Source organism: Protomyctophum bolini (genome assembly GCF_963924005.1).
Source record: "Protomyctophum bolini genome assembly, chromosome: 4".
NCBI lineage: Eukaryota > Metazoa > Chordata > Actinopteri > Myctophiformes > Myctophidae > Protomyctophum > Protomyctophum bolini.
In genome coordinates, this window is record NC_137865.1 from 42,607,523 (window position 1) to 42,629,981 (window position 22,459).

Below are 22,459 nucleotides of genomic sequence, written 5' to 3' on the forward strand. Positions count from 1 at the left end.
AGCCCTTTTACTTGGCATGACCCATTCATTAGCATCTAGTGGATGTTTGGCACACCTTCTGTTCACACGCATTTTCATGGGTGTAGCAGATGTGTTAATTTGTAGAATCTCTAAAGCAATCTTGTCAGCTTCATCATTACTCTGTTTCGTATCTGTGGTCAAGGCATTGCCAATAACTGGACATTCACTAATTCCATCCACATCCTCTATGTGTAGGCTGTTACCAATATAAGAAGGGCTCCAGCTGTGAATTTTACACCTCTCCCGCTTAGCGGAGACTGTGGGGTGGTAGAGGACATCTCCCCGGACGCGTGGGTATGTCCAGATAGTTGCCTCGCGGAGCCGTCTTTTGTCCAGTGTCCATTCTGGGTCCGGAAACGGTATTTTTTTTGCATTGACCCCAGTAGAAGGGCTCCAGCTGTGAATTTTACACCTCTCCCGCTTAGCGGAGACTGTGGGGTGGTAGAGGACATCTCCCCGGACGCGTGGGTATGTCCAGATAGTTGCCTCGCGGAGCCGTCTTTTGTCCAGTGTCCATTCTGGGTCCGGAAACGGTATTTTTTTTGCATTGACTCCAGTAGAAGCTCTGCTGCTGTGAATTTTACACCTCTCCCGCTTAGCGGAGACTGTGGGGTGGTAGAGGACATCTCCCCGGACGCGTGGGTATGTCCAGATAGTTGCCTCGCGGAGCCGTCTTTTGTCCAGTGTCCATTCTGGGTCCGGAAACGGTATTTTTTTTGCATTGACCCCAGTAGAAGGGCTCCAGCTGTGAATTTTACACCTCTCCCGCTTAGCGGAGACTGTGGGGTGGTAGAGGACATCTCCCCGGACGCGTGGGTATGTCCAGATAGTTGCCTCGCGGAGCCGTCTTTTGTCCAGTGTCCATTCTGGGTCCGGAAACGGTATTTTTTTTGCATTGACCCCAGTAGAAGGGCTCCAGCTGTGAATTTTACACCTCTCCCGCTTAGCGGAGACTGTGGGGTGGTAGAGGACATCTCCCCGGACGCGTGGGTATGTCCAGATAGTTGCCTCGCGGAGCCGTCTTTTGTCCAGTGTCCATTCTGGGTCCGGAAACGGTATTTTTTTTGCATTGACCCCAGTAGAAGGGCTCCAGCTGTGAATTTTACACCTCTCCCGCTTAGCGGAGACTGTGGGGTGGTAGAGGACATCTCCCCGGACGCGTGGGTATGTCCAGATAGTTGCCTCGCGGAGCCGTCTTTTGTCCAGTGTCCATTCTGGGTCCGGAAACGGTATTTTTTTTGCATTGACTCCAGTAGAAGCTCTGCTGCTGTGAATTTTACACCTCTCCCGCTTAGCGGAGACTGTGGGGTGGTAGAGGACATCTCCCCGGACGCGTGGGTATGTCCAGATAGTTGCCTCGCGGAGCCGTCTTTTGTCCAGTGTCCATTCTGGGTCCGGAAACGGTATTTTTTTTGCATTGACCCCAGTAGAAGGGCTCCAGCTGTGAATTTTACACCTCTCCCGCTTAGCGGAGACTGTGGAGTGGTAGAGGACATCTCCCCGGACGCGTGGGTATGTCCAGATAGTTGCCTCGCGGAGCCGTCTTTTGTCCAGTGTCCATTCTGGGTCCGGAAACGGTATTTTTTTTGCATTGACCCCAGTAGAAGGGCTCCAGCTGTGAATTTTACACCTCTCCCGCTTAGCGGAGACTGTGGGGTGGTAGAGGACATCTCCCCGGACGCGTGGGTATGTCCAGATAGTTGCCTCGCGGAGCCGTCTTTTGTCCAGTGTCCATTCTGGGTCCGGAAACGGTACATTTTTTTGCATTGACCCCAGTAGAAGCTCTGCTGCTGTGAATTTTACACCTCTCCCGCTTAGCGGAGACTGTGGGGTGGTAGAGGACATCTTCCCGAACGCGTGGGTGTGTCCAGATAGTTGCCTCGCGGAGCCGTCTTTTGTCCAGTGTCCACTTTATAAAGTCCATGCACTCCAGTGAATAGCATTTATCCATTTAGATAACTTTTTTATGTTATTTAATTACTTATTTTTACACAGAAACATAATGTGTGTCTTTACAATAACTGTAATGTAATAATAATACTAATAATGTAATGTAATAATTATTTAATTAACGAATTAAATAACCTTATCTTATTCTGAAGGCAACCGGATGTCTTAAATTAGCTAGCTCTCAGACAGGAAGTACTAAATTAGCTCATAAGACGGAGCCTAGCACGTTCAACAGCGACCACCGCTTCCGGTGCAGAGTTGAAGCGAGTGAACTATCATCATCATCATCATCATCATCATCAAATAATTATTATAAATTACATTATTATAAAATACATTATGAACAATGATTTTATCATCTGCTAAAGATATATAATGACAAATAAATAAATATTTTAGCAGATGATAAAATCATTGTTCATAATGTATTTTATATACATGTGTGTACTGTGTGTGTGTGTGTGTGTGTGTGTGTGTGTGTGTGTGTGTGTGTGTGTGTGTGTGTGTGTGTGTGTGTGTGTCAGCATAGTTTCAAGAATACAAGAATAAAATATTCTAAAATCAGTATAAAACTGAATAGTTATCTATTTTTATAATGCTTCTTAGGCTACTAATAATTATTCGTAATGTATTATCTGTGTGTTTTTTTGTTTTGTTTGTTTGTTTTTAGTATAAAACAATCTAGTATAATCATCCAATCGCTTGAGTTCACGACACGATCGTTAGTATTTCACGACAGACAGAAAGTGCAACAAAAAACGCTTTACGATTGTTGTCAACGGTATCCTAGCAGCCACCACAGTGCCAACTGATTTAGCTCATGTTTTGTAAATTGTAACGTAAGTTTAGAGTATGATAATATAAGTGCCCTTCCAGCTCAAAGTATAATTTACATTAGATCACCCGATCAGCATAAAATAACAGGATATCGCTTTACGAACTTAATCATTTAAATCAGAAACCAAGGTTAGCTCTGATGCTAATGTAAACATGACGTTTAATTGGAATCGATAGCCTACTTGATCTTGCCATGACCATGGCCATTGCCTGACCATCTACTAGCCTCACGGACAGACACGGTACCGCTGCCAGGATGCCTGCTGTTCTCGATTGGAGCACAGTGATGGGAGCAGACCCAGCAATCCTACCTGACAGTGCTGAAGAGAACCAAGCAGACCCCCTCTTCGATATGCTCGTGATGGTATAACGTTAATAATTAATTAAAACCATGTAATGTGCATGCTGGCTAAAAGGGCTTGGGTGTCAATATCCCTTTTTTTTTTAAGTGTCCAATTCTTCTCACTTCAGTTTCAACACAGCCATTTCATGGCAGCCGAATAGTAACTTGTACGTGTAGTTGCTCTGGCCTAGAATGGCCAATATATTCCCTGATACATTTAATATATGTCATCCACAGCCATAATAGTCTATATAACCTTGTGTCACCAGACTTTCCACATTGAGCCATAGCACAAAATGTTTTGTGGAGGGATTAAATTTCATCTTGGCAGCAATTTGTGACCACAGTCACTGTATGCAACAGAAGCATTGAATGAACACATTTCAATTTCAACTATTTCAATGAAGTAAATTAACACATACTATACAGATGGGACAGACAAACTGATGGTGTGTTGCAAATTTGCAATGGTGCAGGACCCCAATGGAAACAAGGCCACAAGGACTTTTATTGGCGTAATCCTTTGAGACAAAGTGTTTGACTATACTGTATTGTTTTGCATACATTTCTGTCTAATAAAATAATCAATCAGCAACCACTTTTCACAGTTAACGTTGGGTTCTTTGCAGGTAGAAGAACGGGAGCTGAATGATAAATCCTCAGATCAAATGATCCAACTCTTCAGAGTTACTCAGGCCCTGCTGAAGGTGTTGTATCTGATTCTAAAGTGTATAATTAAGGTTCAAGTGGAACCCTATTGATTTTGTTTTCATTATTTCTCCTAAAAGTGTTTGTTCAAGTCTGCCCTTCGATACTCAAGATGTATCAACTATCAACAGACTCCACTGATTTTATGTTGTGGAAGAAATTAAAATCTGTCCGTCAATCTGTTTCAATTATAGAGGCCATTCAGGCCTATACATTTTTATTTTCCACAACAAATTAAGTAATGTGAAACACATTCTCTGAAGTTCATGAGCTACAAAAAAGGTTTCTGAAAGGAGATTATTTAACAGAGCATCAGCATAATTAGTGATGACCATGATTAATATATTTAAAAGAAAGAGCTTTTCAAACAAGCATCCAAATGTTCACAATCTGCTTGGACGATATATTGAAAATATGAATTGTGTACATGGTGTCAGTAATGCTTGATAATTAAATTTCTCCCCACCCCCTCTCCTTTTCTCTGCATCTTAGAAGAAGGATCGGGAAGTCGCCCTAGCCTATGACTTCCTTGAAAAAACGGGCTTAGAGCAAGCGCAAACTGGTTAGTGGAGAGAAATCTTTTAATTTACCACAATACACATTCTGTCTTTGTTTTTTCAAATCGGCTGTAATCAAGATGTGTTTGTATTATCTGCTTTGTAGAAAATGAATTGCACACCAAGGTGTCAAAGCTGGAACAAGAACTGGAGGTAAATCCCTCAGCCTGTTTCTCTCTCTGCCCATTTATCTCTCCTTCATACAACAATGACTGTGAAATACAAAATGACCAAATAACTTTGACCAATAGAGTGCTACATAGATCTCTTTTTGTATGCTAACCTGGTAGCTGTTGCCACTATGGGTTCCCACTACCAGTCCCACTGCAATGGATTCCCAATGGATATATTTTGTACCGAGTTTTGAATAAATTAAGATCAGTATTAAACAAAGGCTTAAGATATGTCCACAAATGTAAAGGCACTAATACATTTTAAACTAGGAGGAGACTGTTACCAAGTGGATTTTGGATCAGCTAAAAAAATGTCAGCCCTCACTCAACTGAACCATTCCACATTATATAGTCTACAGACTCCACCCATGGCTAAGTAGTCAACCAACCCCAATGTACTAGCAATCCACCCAAGATGCTCCCCATAATGTAATCAGCTCTTCAGGCGCCACACCAGATTCCATGTCACAGCAGAATGTGCACCTTCTGTGAGTCTGAGAATCTATATGTTACCACAATAAAGCATAAATACAATGGACCGGCCGATTCATTAACCCATTTTGATCGGGAACCCTTTTTGGTGTTAGCATTATGTTATGCTTTAGCTATTGAAAAATAGCAGATCTACAAGCTTGTAGGTCTGCTATTTTTGAAAAATCGAAGAACCACTGACATAGAAACATAGCTTTTTCAGAAAACCGTCAGGATGTAGAAGACATTTTTAGAATCTGATCTCAGGTCAGAATGGGTTAAGCAATTTTTAATTTGCTGAGATTTCTGACCATTTATACATTACGTGTGGGTGTATTGTTGAACATTATATTGTCAGAGACTGCTCTGTCACATTTCTCAAGGGCATTGAGGGCAGTGTGGCATGAAGTGTACTCCGTGCGGAAGAAATTCAGGGGGGATTCACACTGAGCCCGTTTGATTCAAACTGTTGTACGGTTGCCTGGTCGCCGCTGGCCCTGATTCACATTGGCCTTGATTCTTCCGCACCCTCAATGCTTTCACATTGCAGCGATTCGTATCCGAGTACACTTCAACCGGTCCCGATGCGGGAACGGTACGCAGCATTCACAGAATGTCACACTACCACAACATCTGGCGCTGAGATGTCTCTCGTAGCCTATCCATAAAGTAGGCTACAGTACAGGCAGTACACTGTATCTCAAGTTCAAGTACACAGACTAATGGACTAATTATAACACCTGGTACACGTGACAAATGGTCAGCTGTGATGTTTCTACTACCTGAACAGTACTCGATGGTAAAGCGGTATGGCTGAAGAGCTGATTAGATTATTATGGGAAGCATCTTTGGTGGATTGCTAGTACATTAAGGTTGGTTGATTTATGGGTTGATTACTTAGCCACAGAGACACGCAACTATCTTAAGCTTAAGTTATGTTAAACATAGAATTTATTTTCTGAAAATCCAATTGAAAATCTTGAAAGTGTTCACGACTCACCCCTCTGACCACTTAACACAGAAGCCATTGGGTGGTCAGCTATTTATCGGTATCACAATGAAAACTCATTTTTCAAAGTTGTAACAAAAGCTGTGACAAAATATGATGACCATGATGTTTCTTTTAACAATTAATTGGGGGCCCACTTGCAATATCTTCACGCTCCACCAGTGGGCCTTGGCCCACAGTTTGAGAACCACTGCTCTATTCAACTCATCATCATTAGAGATAATAATTAGATTACAGATTACAGCTCACGTCGCTCTGTGTCTGGTAGCAGTGCTTTGAGCCAATGGTGGAATGAATCTCCAGCTGCAAGGGGGATTGGGTGTACGTAAGAAGATTAAGGCTAATTCCTTGTATGACACACAGCCATTTGTTGTAGTTACAACTTTTCTTTTCTTTTTCTATTTATATTCTTCCCACAGAATCCTCTAATATGAAATTGGTTTCCATTGAATAGAAGATTGAGGCTTTTGCCTCCTGAACCATGTCAATTAAGAAATTAAGAATGCATGCACAAGCTAGTGTTGTAAACAGATGGACATGAACGGCGGTGGTGGTGTGTTGTTTATTTGCCTTGCTTCCGGTCCAGATGGCTCAGCGCACAGGCACCGGGAGAGACACTCGCTTCATGCGTGATGAACTTCGGCAGCTAGAGAGCCAACTGGAGCAAAGGGAAAAGGAATTCTCTCAGCTGAAGAGGGAGATGAGTAAGGAGAAGAAGACCAGTGAGGAGGTATGACCCCTTTGTTATCCATCATTTAGATCACAACGGGTGGGAAACTTTGACCATGGAAAAGGGTCATATTTCCACACTGAGTGAGAAATAGCCAATCTACAAGCTCAAAAGAGATTTTGAGTTTGTAGATCAGCTATTTTGCTATATTTGAAATTGAAATCCTGAAATATCTTTTGCTATTTTGGCGGAATTGGAATTTTGAAAAGTTAAAATTGTATTTAATTTCAAATGCCTTTAATTATAGTTATGTTAACTTTATGAACTAAATACAAATAGATTGGACATATTAGACAATAACCTGCAGGCCTCATGATCTAGGGGTGCCACAGTTCATCAAACCAAGAAAGTATTCCATAGTTGCAGCCCTAGTAGAATCGGATGATTCTCTTAAAAATATTTCACGTACTTGTGAATTCTGTTTGATCCCCAAATTAGTTTTGCATTCTTTCGATGACCTCCTCAAGTTTATTACAGTTAATTAGAAAACCTAGGTATTTCCCATTTATCTTATGGTATTAAACATCCCAATGCATACAATTTGCCCTGTGTAACAAGATCATTTAAACCTTTATTAATCCCTTGGGGGGGATTGGTACAGTAGCCTGGCCCAGGCAACAGCTGGCTTTCTGGTCTAGAGGGGCATTTCTGGTCTGGAGCAAGTGCTTGGTTCACCGATCAGAGCCACCCCCCACCCCCTCCGCCCCTCTCCTCCCTGGTAGCCTGGGCACCATTTCATTTCGGTATGAGCCGGATGATATGCTACGTCACGTTGTATGCAGCTTCCCAAACAGGATGTACCCAAAATAATCCCCCCTCCCCCGCGATCAAAATGTTAGTTCCCCCCATAGAGTATTGGTCCCCCCCCGACTTTACTCGCCAGTTGCCATTGTGCCGCACTCTCGCTACGCTATGTATTTTAAAATTCAACGAAACTAAAGTACGCCGCATCAGAAGCATATTAATTGGTAGGAACTAACATTTTGATCGCGGGGGAGGGGGGATTATTTTGGGTACATCCTGTTTGGGAAGCTACCTACAACGTGACGTAGGCATATCATCCGGTCCCGGACTTTTGGAACAGAGACCAGGCTTTCCTCCGAGGCGGTGGAAAGCCTGGTGATGCGAGGTTACCTCCCTGGTAGAAAACAGCGGAGCACTGTAGTTCACTCCCACTCCTAGACCAGGAAATGTCTCTCCTTCCCCCAGGCTATCATTTTTTGATACAGTTGATTTTTTTGGTACAGTAATCTGGTCATTTCAGTGGCAAAAGAAAGGGATAATATCTGGCTAGGTCACAGGTGGTCATTGTCGGGAGATAATTCACAGACAGGGAGTTTAATCACCAAGGCGAAGCCGACATATATATTTTTGATTACATGTAATAATTCACCATTGACCACCTAGCCAGATATTATCCCTTACGTATGTCTCTCACCGTATGTACTACAGTGTGTGTCCTTAAAGTAGAGAGTTCTTCTCTACCTACAGGTTTGTATTAACCCTCATCTATTTCCACTGTGTTCCCTCAGTTTTATTTATTTGTATTAACCCTCATCTATTTCCACTGTGTTCCCTCAGTTGCTTGTGCGAGCGGAGGAGGCTGAAGATGAAGTCAGGAAGCTTAAAAGAGAGGTCTGTGAACACAGTCACACAGTTTAATAAATCTTTCTTAGACATGGTGTTAGTCAAAAGTATTGGACGGTGATGAATCCATTTAGAAAAGATTGATTTTGTATTTTACATTTGCATATTTATGCAATAAGGTGAAGTGGTTGCACGGCTAAATATTACACAAATTTGTGTCTGTGGGGCGGATTTAATCAAGGCCGCAACAAGAAAGGAATGGAAGTTAATCTACCAAAAACAATTTGTATGTTTGTTGTTTTTGGTTGGTTCACTTTCATACAGCTGTATCTATCTACACAACTCAAACTGTTGTATGTGGATTGTGGACTGATCTCATCACAAGTCTACATTTGGATTCTGAAAACATGTGACAAACGTGTTTATTTGGTTTGTTGAGCCACCCTTTAAAGATACTGATGTAACCAGTTTGAACTCAAAGTGGCATAATAATAATATAGTGAAAGGTTCTTAAAAATATATGGTTTGCTGATACCCGCAGATACTGTCATGATGTCTGTGTTGTCTTTGGGTGATGTATTGTACTGTACTGTCACTGTGCCTTCCTTCACTGTACTGTCACTGTGCCTTCCTTCACTGTACTGTCACTGTGCCTTCCTTCACTGTACTGTCACTGTACCTACCACCTATACTGTCACTGTCACCTTTCACTACAGACATTGTGCTGTCCCTATTAATCTTTTCCTTTCATCTCTTTCTGTTCCGACCAATGTAGAATAAAAAGCTTAAGAAAAAGGTAAGAGGCAGTCAGTGTAGCGAGTTTAGAACTATTTGTAAGATTTCTGAAGTCTCCAATCCATCGGGTAGTATTTGAACTGTAGTAGAATTAGGTTGTGCTTAGACACACTTTAGAGATTTTAGAGACCATCTAGTACCTGCTTGTGTGTTTATGGGTCAAAGTTGCCATTCAAAAACATTTGTACGTTAATACCCACTGTCATGACGGTTCATGACCTTAAAAAGTGCAGCAGTCGGAGTCCCTAAAAAAAAGGCGGCTGGGGTTCCAAATGGACCTTTACAGGTCTCTAACTCTGAGAGTGTACAAATGCAACCAAATGCACCCATAACAGTCCATTTGGTTCATTTTGTACAGTTTCTGAGTGATGGAGGTCCTTGAAAAAGGGAACCACTGGCCTAGTCCTAGAGAAGTGGTGCAGTCTTTAGATGACGCCAACTGGGTTCAGCCCCTGTCCTCTAACGTCCCTCTGCTCTGTCCTTCCTGTGGCCGTCCAGAATGACCAGCTACAGCAGGATGTTGACTTCTACCACAGAGAGCTGGCCCAGAAGGAGCCTCTGTCCTCCAGGGATGAGAGCAGTGAGACCCAACAGAGGCTCATCTCAGCCAACCGTGAACTGTACCAGTGCATGGAGGACCTGCAGGTACTGGCCGTCTCCCTCACTAGTGGGTCCATAATGGAAAAGGGGGATTTGCCTCGGCTTAACTCGAAACAACGTGACAATTTAGCACAGGGCTTCCAACACGGTACAACTCAATCCAATCAAATACAAAAACAGAAAAGAACAGGAAAACGTATGCAAAAAATTCAGTGTGAAGACACTCAACAAAAGCACTAACAAGATTACAACGCAACTAAACAACAACACCCACATGAACATTAACTGCCATTAGTGCAACGTCACATTGCAGAACCTACAGACAGTGGATGGAATGTACTGTACTATTTATACAGTAACAGTGTGTGTACTGTGTATATGATCATCTGTGGTGAGGATAATGATTTACTGATTTTCCCCTGTGGGATATAATAAAGATATCCATCTATCTACTACACGTAGCCATATTTACAGCACATGTTGAAGCACTGAGCACACTGCCAGATTCTGTAACTAGTATTTAGCCAAGTTCATATCAAAGCCATGATGTCACTGTATGTACGTGTCCGTTTCCGACAGCGTGCAGAGGACGAAGCCTTGGAGCTGAAGACGCAGAACGAACAGATGCGACAGAACCTGGAGGAGTCGGTGGTGGACATGGACCGGATGACGGACGAGTACAACAAGATGAAGATCGTGGTGCAGCAGACCGACTCCATCATGGACCAGCTCAGGAAAGAAAGGGACCAAGCAAAGCTACAGGTTTGTGATAAGCTTTGTGCTCCCCAATTGTGCTATATTACCTGTCTGTGCGTGCGTGCGTGCGTGCGCGCGTGCGTGATAGACTGGCCAGTGGTATGTGTCCATAACTCCTTGTGGCCTTGTGTTTTTAGCTGCCTAGTGACTACCTGTCGCCCTGTTTCTCTTCATCCACTGTGCCCTTTCATCACACATGCTGGTGGGTGTTTACATGCATTTGTGGGTGTGAACATGATGTGTCACCTGTGCATGTCTGAGTGCCTTGAAGGTGCATGTGCACACAGTACGCACACAGTACAGAGACACAGGTGTCCTGCCCCAAAGCATCAGTGAAACATCTGTGCCATTGCATGTCCATGTGCCTATCATAAGTGTGTGTCCCATCTGCAGGTCAGAGAGTTATCGGAGCAGATCCACAGCAGGTCAGAGGAAGATGACCAGGTTATGGTCTTGGTCAACACCAAGGTGGAGGAGTGGAAGGTAGACATTATTTCAAAACACATTCATTTAGTTTGACTTTCTTTCACAATAATAGTGATCTGTCATTGTTATACTATATATCTATAGCTTTGGATACGAGGACAAAGTGAGGCCGGGTTTATGTTCCTCTTTCTAATATACGAGTAAGACGCGCGAACGCGGGAAGCGAACGCAGATCGTAAATAGCTCCATATATGGGCACAAAAGGGGCCAGGTCCACAACAAACAAATCATTCAGCTCCATATATGGGCACAAAAGGGCCAGGTCCACAACAAACAAATCACTCAGCTCCATATATGGGCACAAAAGGGGCAAGGTCCACATATACAGTAAGCGATGCAACACACTCCATATTTGGATAGCGGGACAGACACACGGACGGACGGACACACGGACAGACATGATCTGCTAGGTCTCATAGTAAGTGCTCACTGCTTTCGCAATCATGTCACCCTGCCCTGCAGAGCCTGTTTGCTGCTAAAGATGAAGAAGTTGTGGAGTACCAGCAGACCGTTCGCGAGCTCAGAGACAGGCTTCGCTCAGCCCAAATGGACTCAGACAAAAGCATGATCATTGCTCTGCAGCAGGTGCGTGTGTGTGTGTGTGTGTGTGTGTGTGTGTGTGTGTGTGTGTGTGTGTGTGTGTGTGTGTGTGTGTGTGTGTGTGTGCGCGGGGTGTTTATTTGTGGGGGTGTGCATCCGTGCATGTTTATGGGCCTGTGTGTGTTGTGTGTCTTTGTGGGCAGTGTGTTGTCTTTCAATTTGTTTCCTGCTCTTTTTCTCTTCATCTGCTGAGCCCTTTCATCACCTTCTCCTTTTCTTCTGTCCTCAACCGTCTGCGCCATGTGACTCCAGGTCATTTATGAACTATGTGCCGTAAGTTTCCTCTGTCTAACACATACCTATTGTTTTGCTGTGGTTTCTTTCTATCCATTGACACTTCTTTTGCTGCACGCTCTCCCGTTCTGTATTATATGATTATTATATTGGTCATGCTCGCATGTGGTGATGACGTAGAGTGTTTGATCTGTCTCTCTCTACCACCAGGCAGTCCAGGAGAGGGATGATCAAATCAAGTTGCTAAGTGAGAAGGTGGAACAGCACACAGAGGACATGGACAAGAACACAATGCTCCTGGAAGAGCTGAAGAAGCCCATTAAGAGGGACAGAGGTGAGTGGTGTAGGGAGCATAGACATAAAAAGGTAGACGCCTCCTTCGGCTCTGCTTCTTGAGAGTAGGCAAGCTTTCCCCTTGAGTCCTTGTGAAGCGTAGTGGAAGCATGAGCATGCCGCTCACAGAAGATTCAAGATTGCTTTATTTGTCATTCTTTCCAACTGTAACGGCAGAAAAAAACGAAATTGCGATGTGCTGAGTGCACGGGCCGCAGCAACATGGGTCGCACCGCCACAAACTTCTCTTTACATCATAGAAAAAAAGAAGAAAGATAGGGGTGGGGGGGGGGGGAAAGCATAGTATGGGTTGACAGAGAGGGAGGGGGGGGGGGGGGAGACAAGGCTCCACAGAAGGCCGTTCGGTAGGCCAGTCAGAGGCACGTTTGTTTTCTGATGCCAATAAACCTCCCTTGGATGGATGGATGAATGAAGAACTTCATGATAAAATTTGACAAAAAAAGTAAAAGAATTAAAATAAGTGCAATATAGAACAAATAAAATAATATTCAAGCCTCTCGCTCGCCTGGCGGCTTGCTTGACTGATCCTCGAGGCTTTTGTTGAGTAGACAAAAACGAGCACTCCCCAAAACATATTGGCTTAACCCTGAGGAACATAGACCCGGGGAGCATAGGGAGGATCCCTGTAAAGTGTAACAGTGCTCACCAAAGGATGGGAACTGGGAAGGACTGGATATTGTTAACTCTCTGGCATCTCACATGTTGTTTTACAGTATATTGAAGTATTTTAATGGGTTCTGGGTCATGAGGAGGGACGGGCGACTTTGGAGGATTTCACTTTTAAACACCTCTGTCCTAACATAACATCTTTGTTATGTGTTGGAACTCTTGACAAAATAATTCTCTCTTGCAGTTAAAAAGTATTTATTGGACTACAGTATGGGAGCATCAGCAACATGTTTCAGCCTCGGCAATGGGCATAATAGGTGAACATTTGGCAAAAATAAGCAAACATTCTACAAAAATAGCGGATCTGCAAGCTCTCAATCCCTTGCAGCAAGATGCGTTGTGAGCTCAGAGATTGGCTATTTTCAGCACAGCCGCAGAGATTTGGAGTAGAGGGATCAAAGTAATAGACCTCTGCGGGACCCCCAGTCAATGAAGTATAGGGTTATATGAATTAGGAAAAATAGACAAATACAGATATGAAATCAAAAGGTATATCCATTCATTTCATAGTCTAGTTACTAGACTATGAAAAATGATTATCTTGAAATGTACTAGACACTAGTACATTTCAAGATAATCATTTTTCGGGGGTGCCCATGATCTACTTACACATTATCTAAATGGAGGAGACAACTAGGCTTCCTTACTTCATTGCAGTGGCAGCTAATCAAGCATCTTGACTTTGCATAATGTATTTGGCTGATGGGAAGTAGTGGCTATAGTAAGCTATTGAAACAAAGCACTATGACTTAAGATGCATGGATGTCCTCCGCGCTCTCCTCTCCCCAGGCCTGACGTCAAGCGTCCAACAGAGGAAGCTGGAGGAGATGCAGTCTAACCTGCTGGCGGCAGAGACCCGCGCCATGGAGGCGGAGCGAACGGCCGAGCTGGCGGAGGCCGACGCCAAGGAGAAGGACATAGAGCTCAGCGAGGCGCTGAACCACTTGAGGATGTACGAGAGTGTGAGTATTATAATAAAATAATAATACAACTTGATTTGTATAGCACCTTTCATGACATGCAGCTCAAAGTGCTTCACCCACACACACAGTAAGTACACCTCTCTGTCCTCCACTCTATCACTGTCTGCATGGTCACCCTCTCTCTCTCTTGGTCTCTTCTGGCACCAAACACGATGGCACTCTTAATTTAAAAATCAATTAAGTGCAATTATCAATCGATTTATATGGCTTATAAGACTTTAAGCGCAAGCAAAACTACATTTTTGTTGTTTTCTAGGGCTTTGAACATTTTGACATCGGCAAGCGGCTCTGGCATCTGGCTTGATGACAAACTTTCTTTTAAATACCATAATAGTTGAGCTTGTCTCTAAACTAAGACAAAAACTTGGTTTTCTGTACAGCAACAAATTGTGTTTTCCCAATTATAGTAAAGAAAAAAATATATATATATATTTGAGGCCACTTTCCTCTCGTTCCTGGAATACGGTGACATTATTTATAGGTCTGCTGCTCCATCACTTTAAAAGCGCCTAGACAGTAGACACTGTCTACCAGCTAATTATGGTAACCACCTGTGCACTTTATGTGAACTCAGGTTTATCCTCTCTGACTGAGAGGCGGGATAAACACCGGTACCTATTTTTATATAAAGCCATTGCTGGGATGCTCCCTGCCTAAACTTGCTCCATGCTGGAACTGAACAACGGCACCCATCAGACTCACTAGTGATTTAAAGTCGCTTTGTAATTTACCCTGATTTTACAATGTAATTTGATTGGTAGTGTATTTGTATTGTAACCTTGGCTACATTGAAAATGAGGGCTTGCCCTCAATTGAATTCCCGAGTATAACCCATTTAGGCCTGACGTAAAAAATAATAAAAAAACTTCTGAAAGAATATATATTCAAAGATTTGTGCCGCATTTTCACGATTTTTCAAAAATAGCAGACCTACAAGCTCGCGCTATGAGCTTGCAGATCTGCTATTTTTCAATAGCTAAATAATGCTTAGTTAAAACACCAAAACGGGTCACCGCCCAGAATGGGATAAATAAAGGTGAAGATATCTCCCGTGATTTTTGATAAATGTTCAAATTTGTATGTCAACTTGTGTTTAGCTTTTAAAATTTTCATGCTCTCTCTCTCTCTCTCATCTGTCTCTCATTAATGTACAAAGCAGGCTTTCATCGAAGGTTTATTTGTGTTTTTACATTTTAGCCAAAATCACTCAAGATCTCATTCCCTAGGAATGAGGCGTTTGGCTGGTGGTTAGTTAACCTACGATATTTACATTAGCCTTTTAATTTCAGTTTTTTTATTGTGGGAGATAAACACAGCCTATGTTTATTTTTAACTGTATTTATTTGGTGTGCTCATGGTATGAGCACGATAATGGTATGAGCATGATAATGCACGATAATGTGGAGGGACATCGCCTCGTCTATTGTTCTCCTATTACACTTTTATTTTGAAAAAGAGCCATGGAAGGACTGTATGGCTCTGGTTCGATTGACTCAAATCTGTGTCCACAAAGACTTAGATTTGATTATCCTTCGTGTCACGCCAAACGGCAAACAAATGTCCCCCAAAACACCTTCAGTCGATGACAAAGCAGGAACCCTGTTGACTCTAGTCTGTGGCTAACTTTACCCCACAACAGGGCACTGATGGACTGGAGGCAGCCATTGCAGAGATCAAGCAATGCAAAAACCAAATAAGGCTCCGTGACCGCAACGTGGAGACCATGACCAAAGAGATCAATCAGCTGGAGATGCGGATGAACGACCTGATGGATGAAAACGAGGACCTCAGAGAAAGGCTAGGTCAGCTTGTTGTTTCTTTTTGTCAAGACAAATTTGTAGTGACTCATATTGTATTCAGTTGAATTGATGATGACAATGCATTAATGAATTGAATTCAATACCCCAGGTCTGGAGCTCAAGGAAGAAGTGGATCTGACAGAGTTCAAACGGTCCAAAGAGCTCAGGCAGCGGCAGTACAGAGCAGAGAATCAGGTCCTCACTAAAGAGGTAACCTCAAGAGTGATGATGGGGGCTTCAGAGAGGTCATCATGGCTGCTCTTGAATTATGCTTTTACAAACTTGACCTCTGCACTTATACTAAACTTGACCTCTCCGCCTGAACTTGTACAGATTGAATGGCTAGAAGAGGAGAGGTTGGAGATGAAGAAACAGATCAGACGGATGGTGAAGGAGAGAGGTAACGCATGACACCTATTATTATTTATTTACATTTCTTATATCAAATCATGTGTTTCTCCTTAAAGGAGAATTCCATGCTAGAAGGCTTTCTAACCTTTAATTGTAGTTGTTACGTCCCCACTAAAGAGGTCCAGGTGTTATTTTTGTGCAAAAGTGCATGCATTATTGGCTATTTCCCCTAATATAACAGCGGGGCTCAACCGGGCGCGTCGGGGAATGTTCCCTTTTTAATCAATGAAGGGTGGCTCCACTGCCCGCGTTGCGTGACTGCATTAAAATTGCCCCGGTTCGTTTTTTGACGCACGCGACGGAGACGCAATTAGTAAAGTGTGCCGCTTGGGATACCATTTACATTATGAAGAGCGGATATATACACAAAGAAAATGTATTTATGAGCGATGGAAATAAGCAATTTAACACAACTTGTGTGCATATGGTGCAGTAGAAATTATAGGTTGATCTTAACGTTATACAGTAGCAGCCATGATGGTTTTGAATGGATCATATAGTTGTGTTCATGCTAGTTATTTATAGCACATAGTCATACAGATGATCAGATGTGATATTTAGTCTGTCTGACTGAGATTGTGGCAGGTAAGATGAGCAAAGTTTGGGATAAGTTGGGCTTATATTAAATCAGTGGTGAGAAGATTATAATATATTAAAAACGATTGTACACCACATTTACTACATACCATTTGAAGAGAGCATCTTGACAAAATCCGATATCTATGAAGATTGTAGAATATGAGCTTTATTACAAGATTAAATTATCCCACACCGGGGGGTACGTTGTGCAAAAGAAAAACAGAAAACGGATCAACACGTTGGTGTGGAAGTATTTCTAAACAGCAGTCCTGCTGAGAGAGAGAGAGAGAGCCTGGTATCAATAGTGCAGAAAATGAGCATTTAAGACATTTCAAATAAAATAAATTGGATCTCCAAAATAACACGCATCTAATGTAGTCACAAAAGTGAAATAGTTGCACTTTCAAGTGCTATTACTGTATATCTTTTTTAGATTAATGTGTACACATAAAACTCACTCAACACAGTTTTAACTGCACTGACTTAACTCATTACCGTATTTATTTTAATCTAATTGGCTTGCATTCATTATTGTTTTACAATCCTTACTAATACAGTATGTGTTTTTATATTCTCCCAGAAAATATGCCAATGGTTAGACACCCGAGATCCACACTGTCTCCAGCATGTCTGTCTGTGTGTGTGGAGACCACAACTCCAGATTTAACAACGCAATAGCTGTATAAAATAACGGAAATATCGGAAAACCGATGGAGAAACGTGGCTAAAAATCCGAATTCGCATCCGATTCGCGCCCGGTGTGTGTGGAGACCTTTAGTGTGAATTAGTACATTTGAACATTTCCATACAGTATGTGGTGTTATAACTATATTCTGGCCAGGCCTAAACAAATACTATTACAAACGTAACGGCTCATGCCCTTAGGAGTGACTGTGTCCAGCTCACTGCTGGAGGATGATGCCAGGCCTAGCCGCTCGGTTCAGCAGAGGACCAGCTTTGTGGAGGAGGACCTCAGACGCAAGGTCAGCTACAGACCGTACACAATCACTGGATTCATGTTGGATGAGAATGAAACCCTTTATTTGTTGCTTTGCATGGATGGTGGCCATTTATCTCTTTACATTTTACGATAGAGCTGGATGCTCTCTTATATATTCAAAAGACTGAATTAGGCTGAGCTTAAACTCTGTCAACATTTACACGCAGTCATCATAATTGTCATAATCATCTTATTGATGCACAAGGTGCACCGGGAGCTTACTGGTTAATGCGCCGACCACATGGTCAACAAATAAGTCCCTGGCTGGATTGCAGCATGGAGACCGTGTTTGCGTGCTGTGTCCTGCCTGCCCTGTCTTCGCTTTCCTGTCAGGACAAAAAAGCAAAACTCCCGCCAGTGATGAATGTTTGTTTTTGCAGAATGAATACTTTCAGATGGAAGTGAACAATAAAGAGATAGAGCTGGAGCTTCAGCGTGCCCAGTCAGCTCAGTTGCAGGTCAAATGTAAGTACTGTGCAGTCAGTCCCCCAGGGGCAGTGGTGGCCCCTCAAGAATGTCACTGTAAAAACTCACCCTTTAAAAGCACAACCCCGAACAGAAGACCCTCCAGGTCCGCTCACGATATTATGTGTCTTGATGTGACTTGTGCGTGCCTCAAGGGCAAGATGTTTGAGGGTTTGACAAGTCACTGTTCCCCCTCCTCCTATTCTGCTCCATGACTCCATAGTGGATGAGCTGTCAAAAGTGAAAACTGACCTGGAGGCTGCGCTGACAGATATCCTTAAGACCATGAGGGTCAACCAAGTGTCATCTCCGTCTCAATGCGTGCTCATCCCCAGCCTGGAGAGGCTGGTCAATGTAAGGGAAGCAACTCATTAGAGCCAGACCATTATACAGTACATCAATCATTATTTGACTTTTACCATGCAGTCGATGTGTTCTATCCACTTTCAACTTCGTGTCTATTTTGGGCATGTCATTATAGCACACACAGAAATCTACCCGCTTAGAACAAGTCACATTTTTGAATAGATTTAAATGGTTAAATAAAATTGATTTAAGTTATTTGTATTTATTTGTTTGCTTATCAGTATATAAATATTCTCAAATAGAAACTATCTGGACCAAAACATTTGGCATTGGTATTGCTCTACAATTCATAGTAGAGATGCTCCGATAATCAGCCACCGATCGGAGTGAATATTGGCCGATCTCCGATCGGTGGTGATCGGCAATTTACCCTATCTAGAGAAACCGATCTTTTACACTATTTAAGTGGTATAAATGTCAATCAGATATATAGTGTAATTTCATTTAGCATTTTTGTGACAGCCTAAACATTCTCCCCTGTGTGTGAGGACCCCTAACCTGACGCTGCCAGATCCAAGAAGCTTGCTACACAAATTTGTTTCACAGCTTATTGGGATCTGGGATCTCGGAAGCAAATTCGATGACGGGGCTGTTCCTTTTTTTCAAGATACTTGATAGATGATTGGATGGGACCGTCTGTCTATCAGCACACACTACAAACTATTCTGACACCAGTTCACCTCCCGTTCTCTTCTTCCCACATCTCAGGCGATAGAAATCAGAAACTCAGGTGGGCTGGCTGATGTCAGCATCCACCTCAAGGCGCAGGTCGACCAGCTGACCGGGAGAAACCACGAGCTCAGGCAGGAAATGAGGTTGGCCCGGGAGGAAGCGGCCAGCACCTTGAGTCAGCTCGTCCAAACCAAAGAACAGGTACTTGAGTTTGTTAGTGTTGTAGTCGAATCCACCTAAAGCGAGTCCAAGTCAGGACCAAATCCGAGGAGGATCGAGTCGGAGACAAGACAGGCTTGAGGCACGGTGGAACTCCCTTTTGATCCATGTTTATCCATGAGCTTTAGTAAATGGACATGCACTGTCTGGGATTATCATAAGATATCACAAACACCCGTTTAGTGTCCATCATTTACTAAAGCTCCACATGGATAAGCAAAAGGGAGTTCCACGAACTTCCACCACGCCTCAAGCCTGTGGTAGGCTGGTCTGGTGCATCTCAGAGGCAGGACTGGTAGCAAGAGGAATGACAACGTTTCAATGTATCAGTCACATCTTCGTCATGACCTGACGAAGATGCCTTCCTTCCTCCTCCACATGACACACTTTGCCGTTATATTCTTTTGCCCATAATTGAGATTTGATTGTTTTGACAAGACATAAAGGTGGTGCGTGCATGTGCACGTACGTACGCACGCACGCACGCATGTTGTTTGTTTATGTGAATAATGCTCACAACAAAACAGTTGCAATTCAGTGCCAGGGAAAATTATTTGTTTTAGCTTTGCATTATACTGTACATTTTATCCACTTTGATTATGTCTAATAATAAGCACATACAAATATTGTTGGAAGTCGGCATTACTTTGGACATAATTATTAGTTGATGCATCAACTAGTAACAGCAGATTCTTCGGTAATCTCTGAAATGAGGCTCGTCACGATTCTGTTTTTGTGCCACCTGAAATGTCTAAAATGCTACGCTACATGTTCTCTCTCCTGTGTACTGGTCAGTTGAGTCGTTTGGAGAGTGAAGTGGCGAAGCTGCCTGATGGCCTGCCTCCTTCCAACACAGAGGCCAGCAGCTACCTTAACGACTATGCCACGCAACTGCTGCAGGTTAGAGGCTCTCTCCACAGAGCTGGACACAACTTTTTACCTTTTCCTTTAATTTAATAATTGTCTGTGTATTTTTCGAATTTTGTAAACCTAAAACAATGGAGTTTGAGGTGGAACGGGGGTAAAGTACCATGTATCTCCACCAAACGTTGAGGCTGGTGTTCGATTCCTCCACGGTGCCAACCGGCACACCCCCAGACTGATTGATGAGGTATTAAAATACGAATTGAACGCACAGATTATCAATACGAAGCAAATGAAAAACCTGTTATTTCAATGGTAGTGGATGGAGAGAGAGAGAGGATTTTAGTCCAACCACGAAACGGCAACCAATGGGTGCGAAGAGGGGCAGAACCATGGGTGGGACTTGACAAAGGGTGAAAAGTCCTAGCAGGAATTGCCCCCGCCGACCTTCGACGAGAGGCCGCAACCCTCGCACTTGCAAGGAAAGCCCAAGAAAATGACTGGCATATCCTGCACGAAACAACAACTAAGGCAGCGCCCCCATACAGACTTAGGTCCCGTCACCCCTATAACAGGAGAGCACAAGATATGCTCGGTTCCATCCCTGAGGACCTGTCTACAAGGGCATGGCTATGGCAACCACCTGGAAGCGGGAATGGGAGTCGGCTGAGCCCACACGCCTGCACCGCTACATCCAAGACCCGGGAGACGGAGTCGAAGGAGAACACCTACCACGCCGGCACTGGACCCTGCTAAACCGCCTCCGTACCGGGGTCGGACGCTTCAAATCGTCCATGACGGAGTGGGGCCTGGCAGACAGCGCAGCATGCGAGTGTGGCGAGCCTGAGCAGACTGCCGACCACATCATTACCACCTGTCCTCTGTACAGACCTCCTTCAGAGGCTGGCCTCTTCCAAGTGGGACCAGAGACAATGGCGTGGCTTTCTGACACTGAGCTGGACATTTGACGACGATGCACGAAAGAAGAAGAAGGGGGTTGAGAGTCACATAGACCGTGTAGTTAGTTATATATCATTATTTGGAAAAAGTTGATTATTGATGCTTATGCTGTTAATTATTTGTATTGTTGTCTGTAAAACTCAAAATAAACTGGAATAAATATGTGCTGTAGGAACTCAGAAACAAGGAGGAGTCGACCAGTGAACTCATGACGTTGCTGGAGGAGTACAAGGGGAAGGTCGTTGTCCTGATCCACCAGCAGGAAGAGCACCAGAGGTACAGCCGGTGTCACTCACTGCAAATTACAATCTACAGGCTACGTCGCAAATAATGTATTTCAGCATGTCATTTTCATTGGCCGTCATGCGCCAAATTGGCTTCGTTGATGTTTTTTTAACCCATTTTGACCTGAGATCAGATTCAAAAAATGTCTTATACATCCTGACAGTTTTCTGAAAAGGCTATTTCTATGTCAGTCGTTCTTCGATTTTTCAAAAATAGCAGACATACAAGCTCGTAGCGCTATTTTTGAGGGGCGCTAGCTCCTCCTATATACAGCTTTTGTCCACACACGTCTCATATTTGCCATTGACAATGAAAAGAGAAATTTGGTCAAATGTTTTGTGGCAACACACACATTAAATGCCGTGGGGTCGAGAGACCCTCAGGGTGTCTTGAGGGGATTCCAGGGGACCCTACCAGGTCCATTTGGTTCCATTTGTACACAGAGTTATGAAATAAAAACTTAGAGAACCACTGGTTTGAGTCTTCGTGTCACTGTGTGTTTGCCCAGTGAGAAGGAGTCGTGGCAGAAGGAGAGAGACGTTTTTGAAGAGCTGAGGAACAACCTGGAGGAGCAGAAAGAAGCCGATGCCATCAGAATCCAAGAGTTCAACGTGAGTCTGTTCAGTGCCATTTAAACATACTCTGGACTAGTGATGAAAATATACTCTCAGGTCAAAACAAAAGGCCACATGGGTGGAGGATCAATCAAATGGACCAGGCTTGTTTTGCCACCACTGTGACTCTTTATAGTTTATACAGTGTTTCGCCAACATTTTTGGAGTCATGATCCCCTTTATAGCTTAGAATGTTTCTGTGGGGCCCCTTTGCAGGAAATCTGTGGACGCCTGATGTGGTACATTTTATCAACATGTTGAAATATCGCATGCTCAGTGAAGTGGAGCCTACAGGATGGACCTGCTTTGTACTGCAAAGAATGTGCAGCGTTGGACCGTGCAGTAGTACTTAAATGTTTATC

General features: G+C 43.3%; 1 protein-coding gene across 1 annotated transcript in view; it reads left to right on the forward strand.

Moving 5' to 3' along the window:
- The first annotated feature begins 2,763 nt into the window (after positions 1-2,763).
- Positions 2,764-22,459, forward strand: part of cep290 (centrosomal protein 290) — a 51,231-nt gene continuing 31,535 nt past the window's right edge. The window contains exons 1-22 of the mRNA XM_080761249.1: positions 2,764-3,172; positions 3,781-3,858; positions 4,352-4,421; positions 4,523-4,569; positions 6,656-6,799; positions 8,381-8,434; positions 9,680-9,826; positions 10,361-10,543; positions 10,931-11,020; positions 11,486-11,608; positions 12,068-12,191; positions 13,670-13,842; positions 15,503-15,665; positions 15,772-15,872; positions 15,996-16,062; positions 17,538-17,635; positions 18,033-18,117; positions 18,341-18,471; positions 19,192-19,356; positions 20,170-20,274; positions 21,371-21,474; positions 21,992-22,094. Coding sequence (XP_080617375.1) covers positions 3,065-3,172; positions 3,781-3,858; positions 4,352-4,421; positions 4,523-4,569; positions 6,656-6,799; positions 8,381-8,434; positions 9,680-9,826; positions 10,361-10,543; positions 10,931-11,020; positions 11,486-11,608; positions 12,068-12,191; positions 13,670-13,842; positions 15,503-15,665; positions 15,772-15,872; positions 15,996-16,062; positions 17,538-17,635; positions 18,033-18,117; positions 18,341-18,471; positions 19,192-19,356; positions 20,170-20,274; positions 21,371-21,474; positions 21,992-22,094 — 2,463 coding nt within the window. The 5' untranslated portion in view covers positions 2,764-3,064. The remainder of the gene's footprint in view (positions 3,173-3,780; positions 3,859-4,351; positions 4,422-4,522; positions 4,570-6,655; positions 6,800-8,380; positions 8,435-9,679; positions 9,827-10,360; positions 10,544-10,930; positions 11,021-11,485; positions 11,609-12,067; positions 12,192-13,669; positions 13,843-15,502; positions 15,666-15,771; positions 15,873-15,995; positions 16,063-17,537; positions 17,636-18,032; positions 18,118-18,340; positions 18,472-19,191; positions 19,357-20,169; positions 20,275-21,370; positions 21,475-21,991; positions 22,095-22,459) is intronic.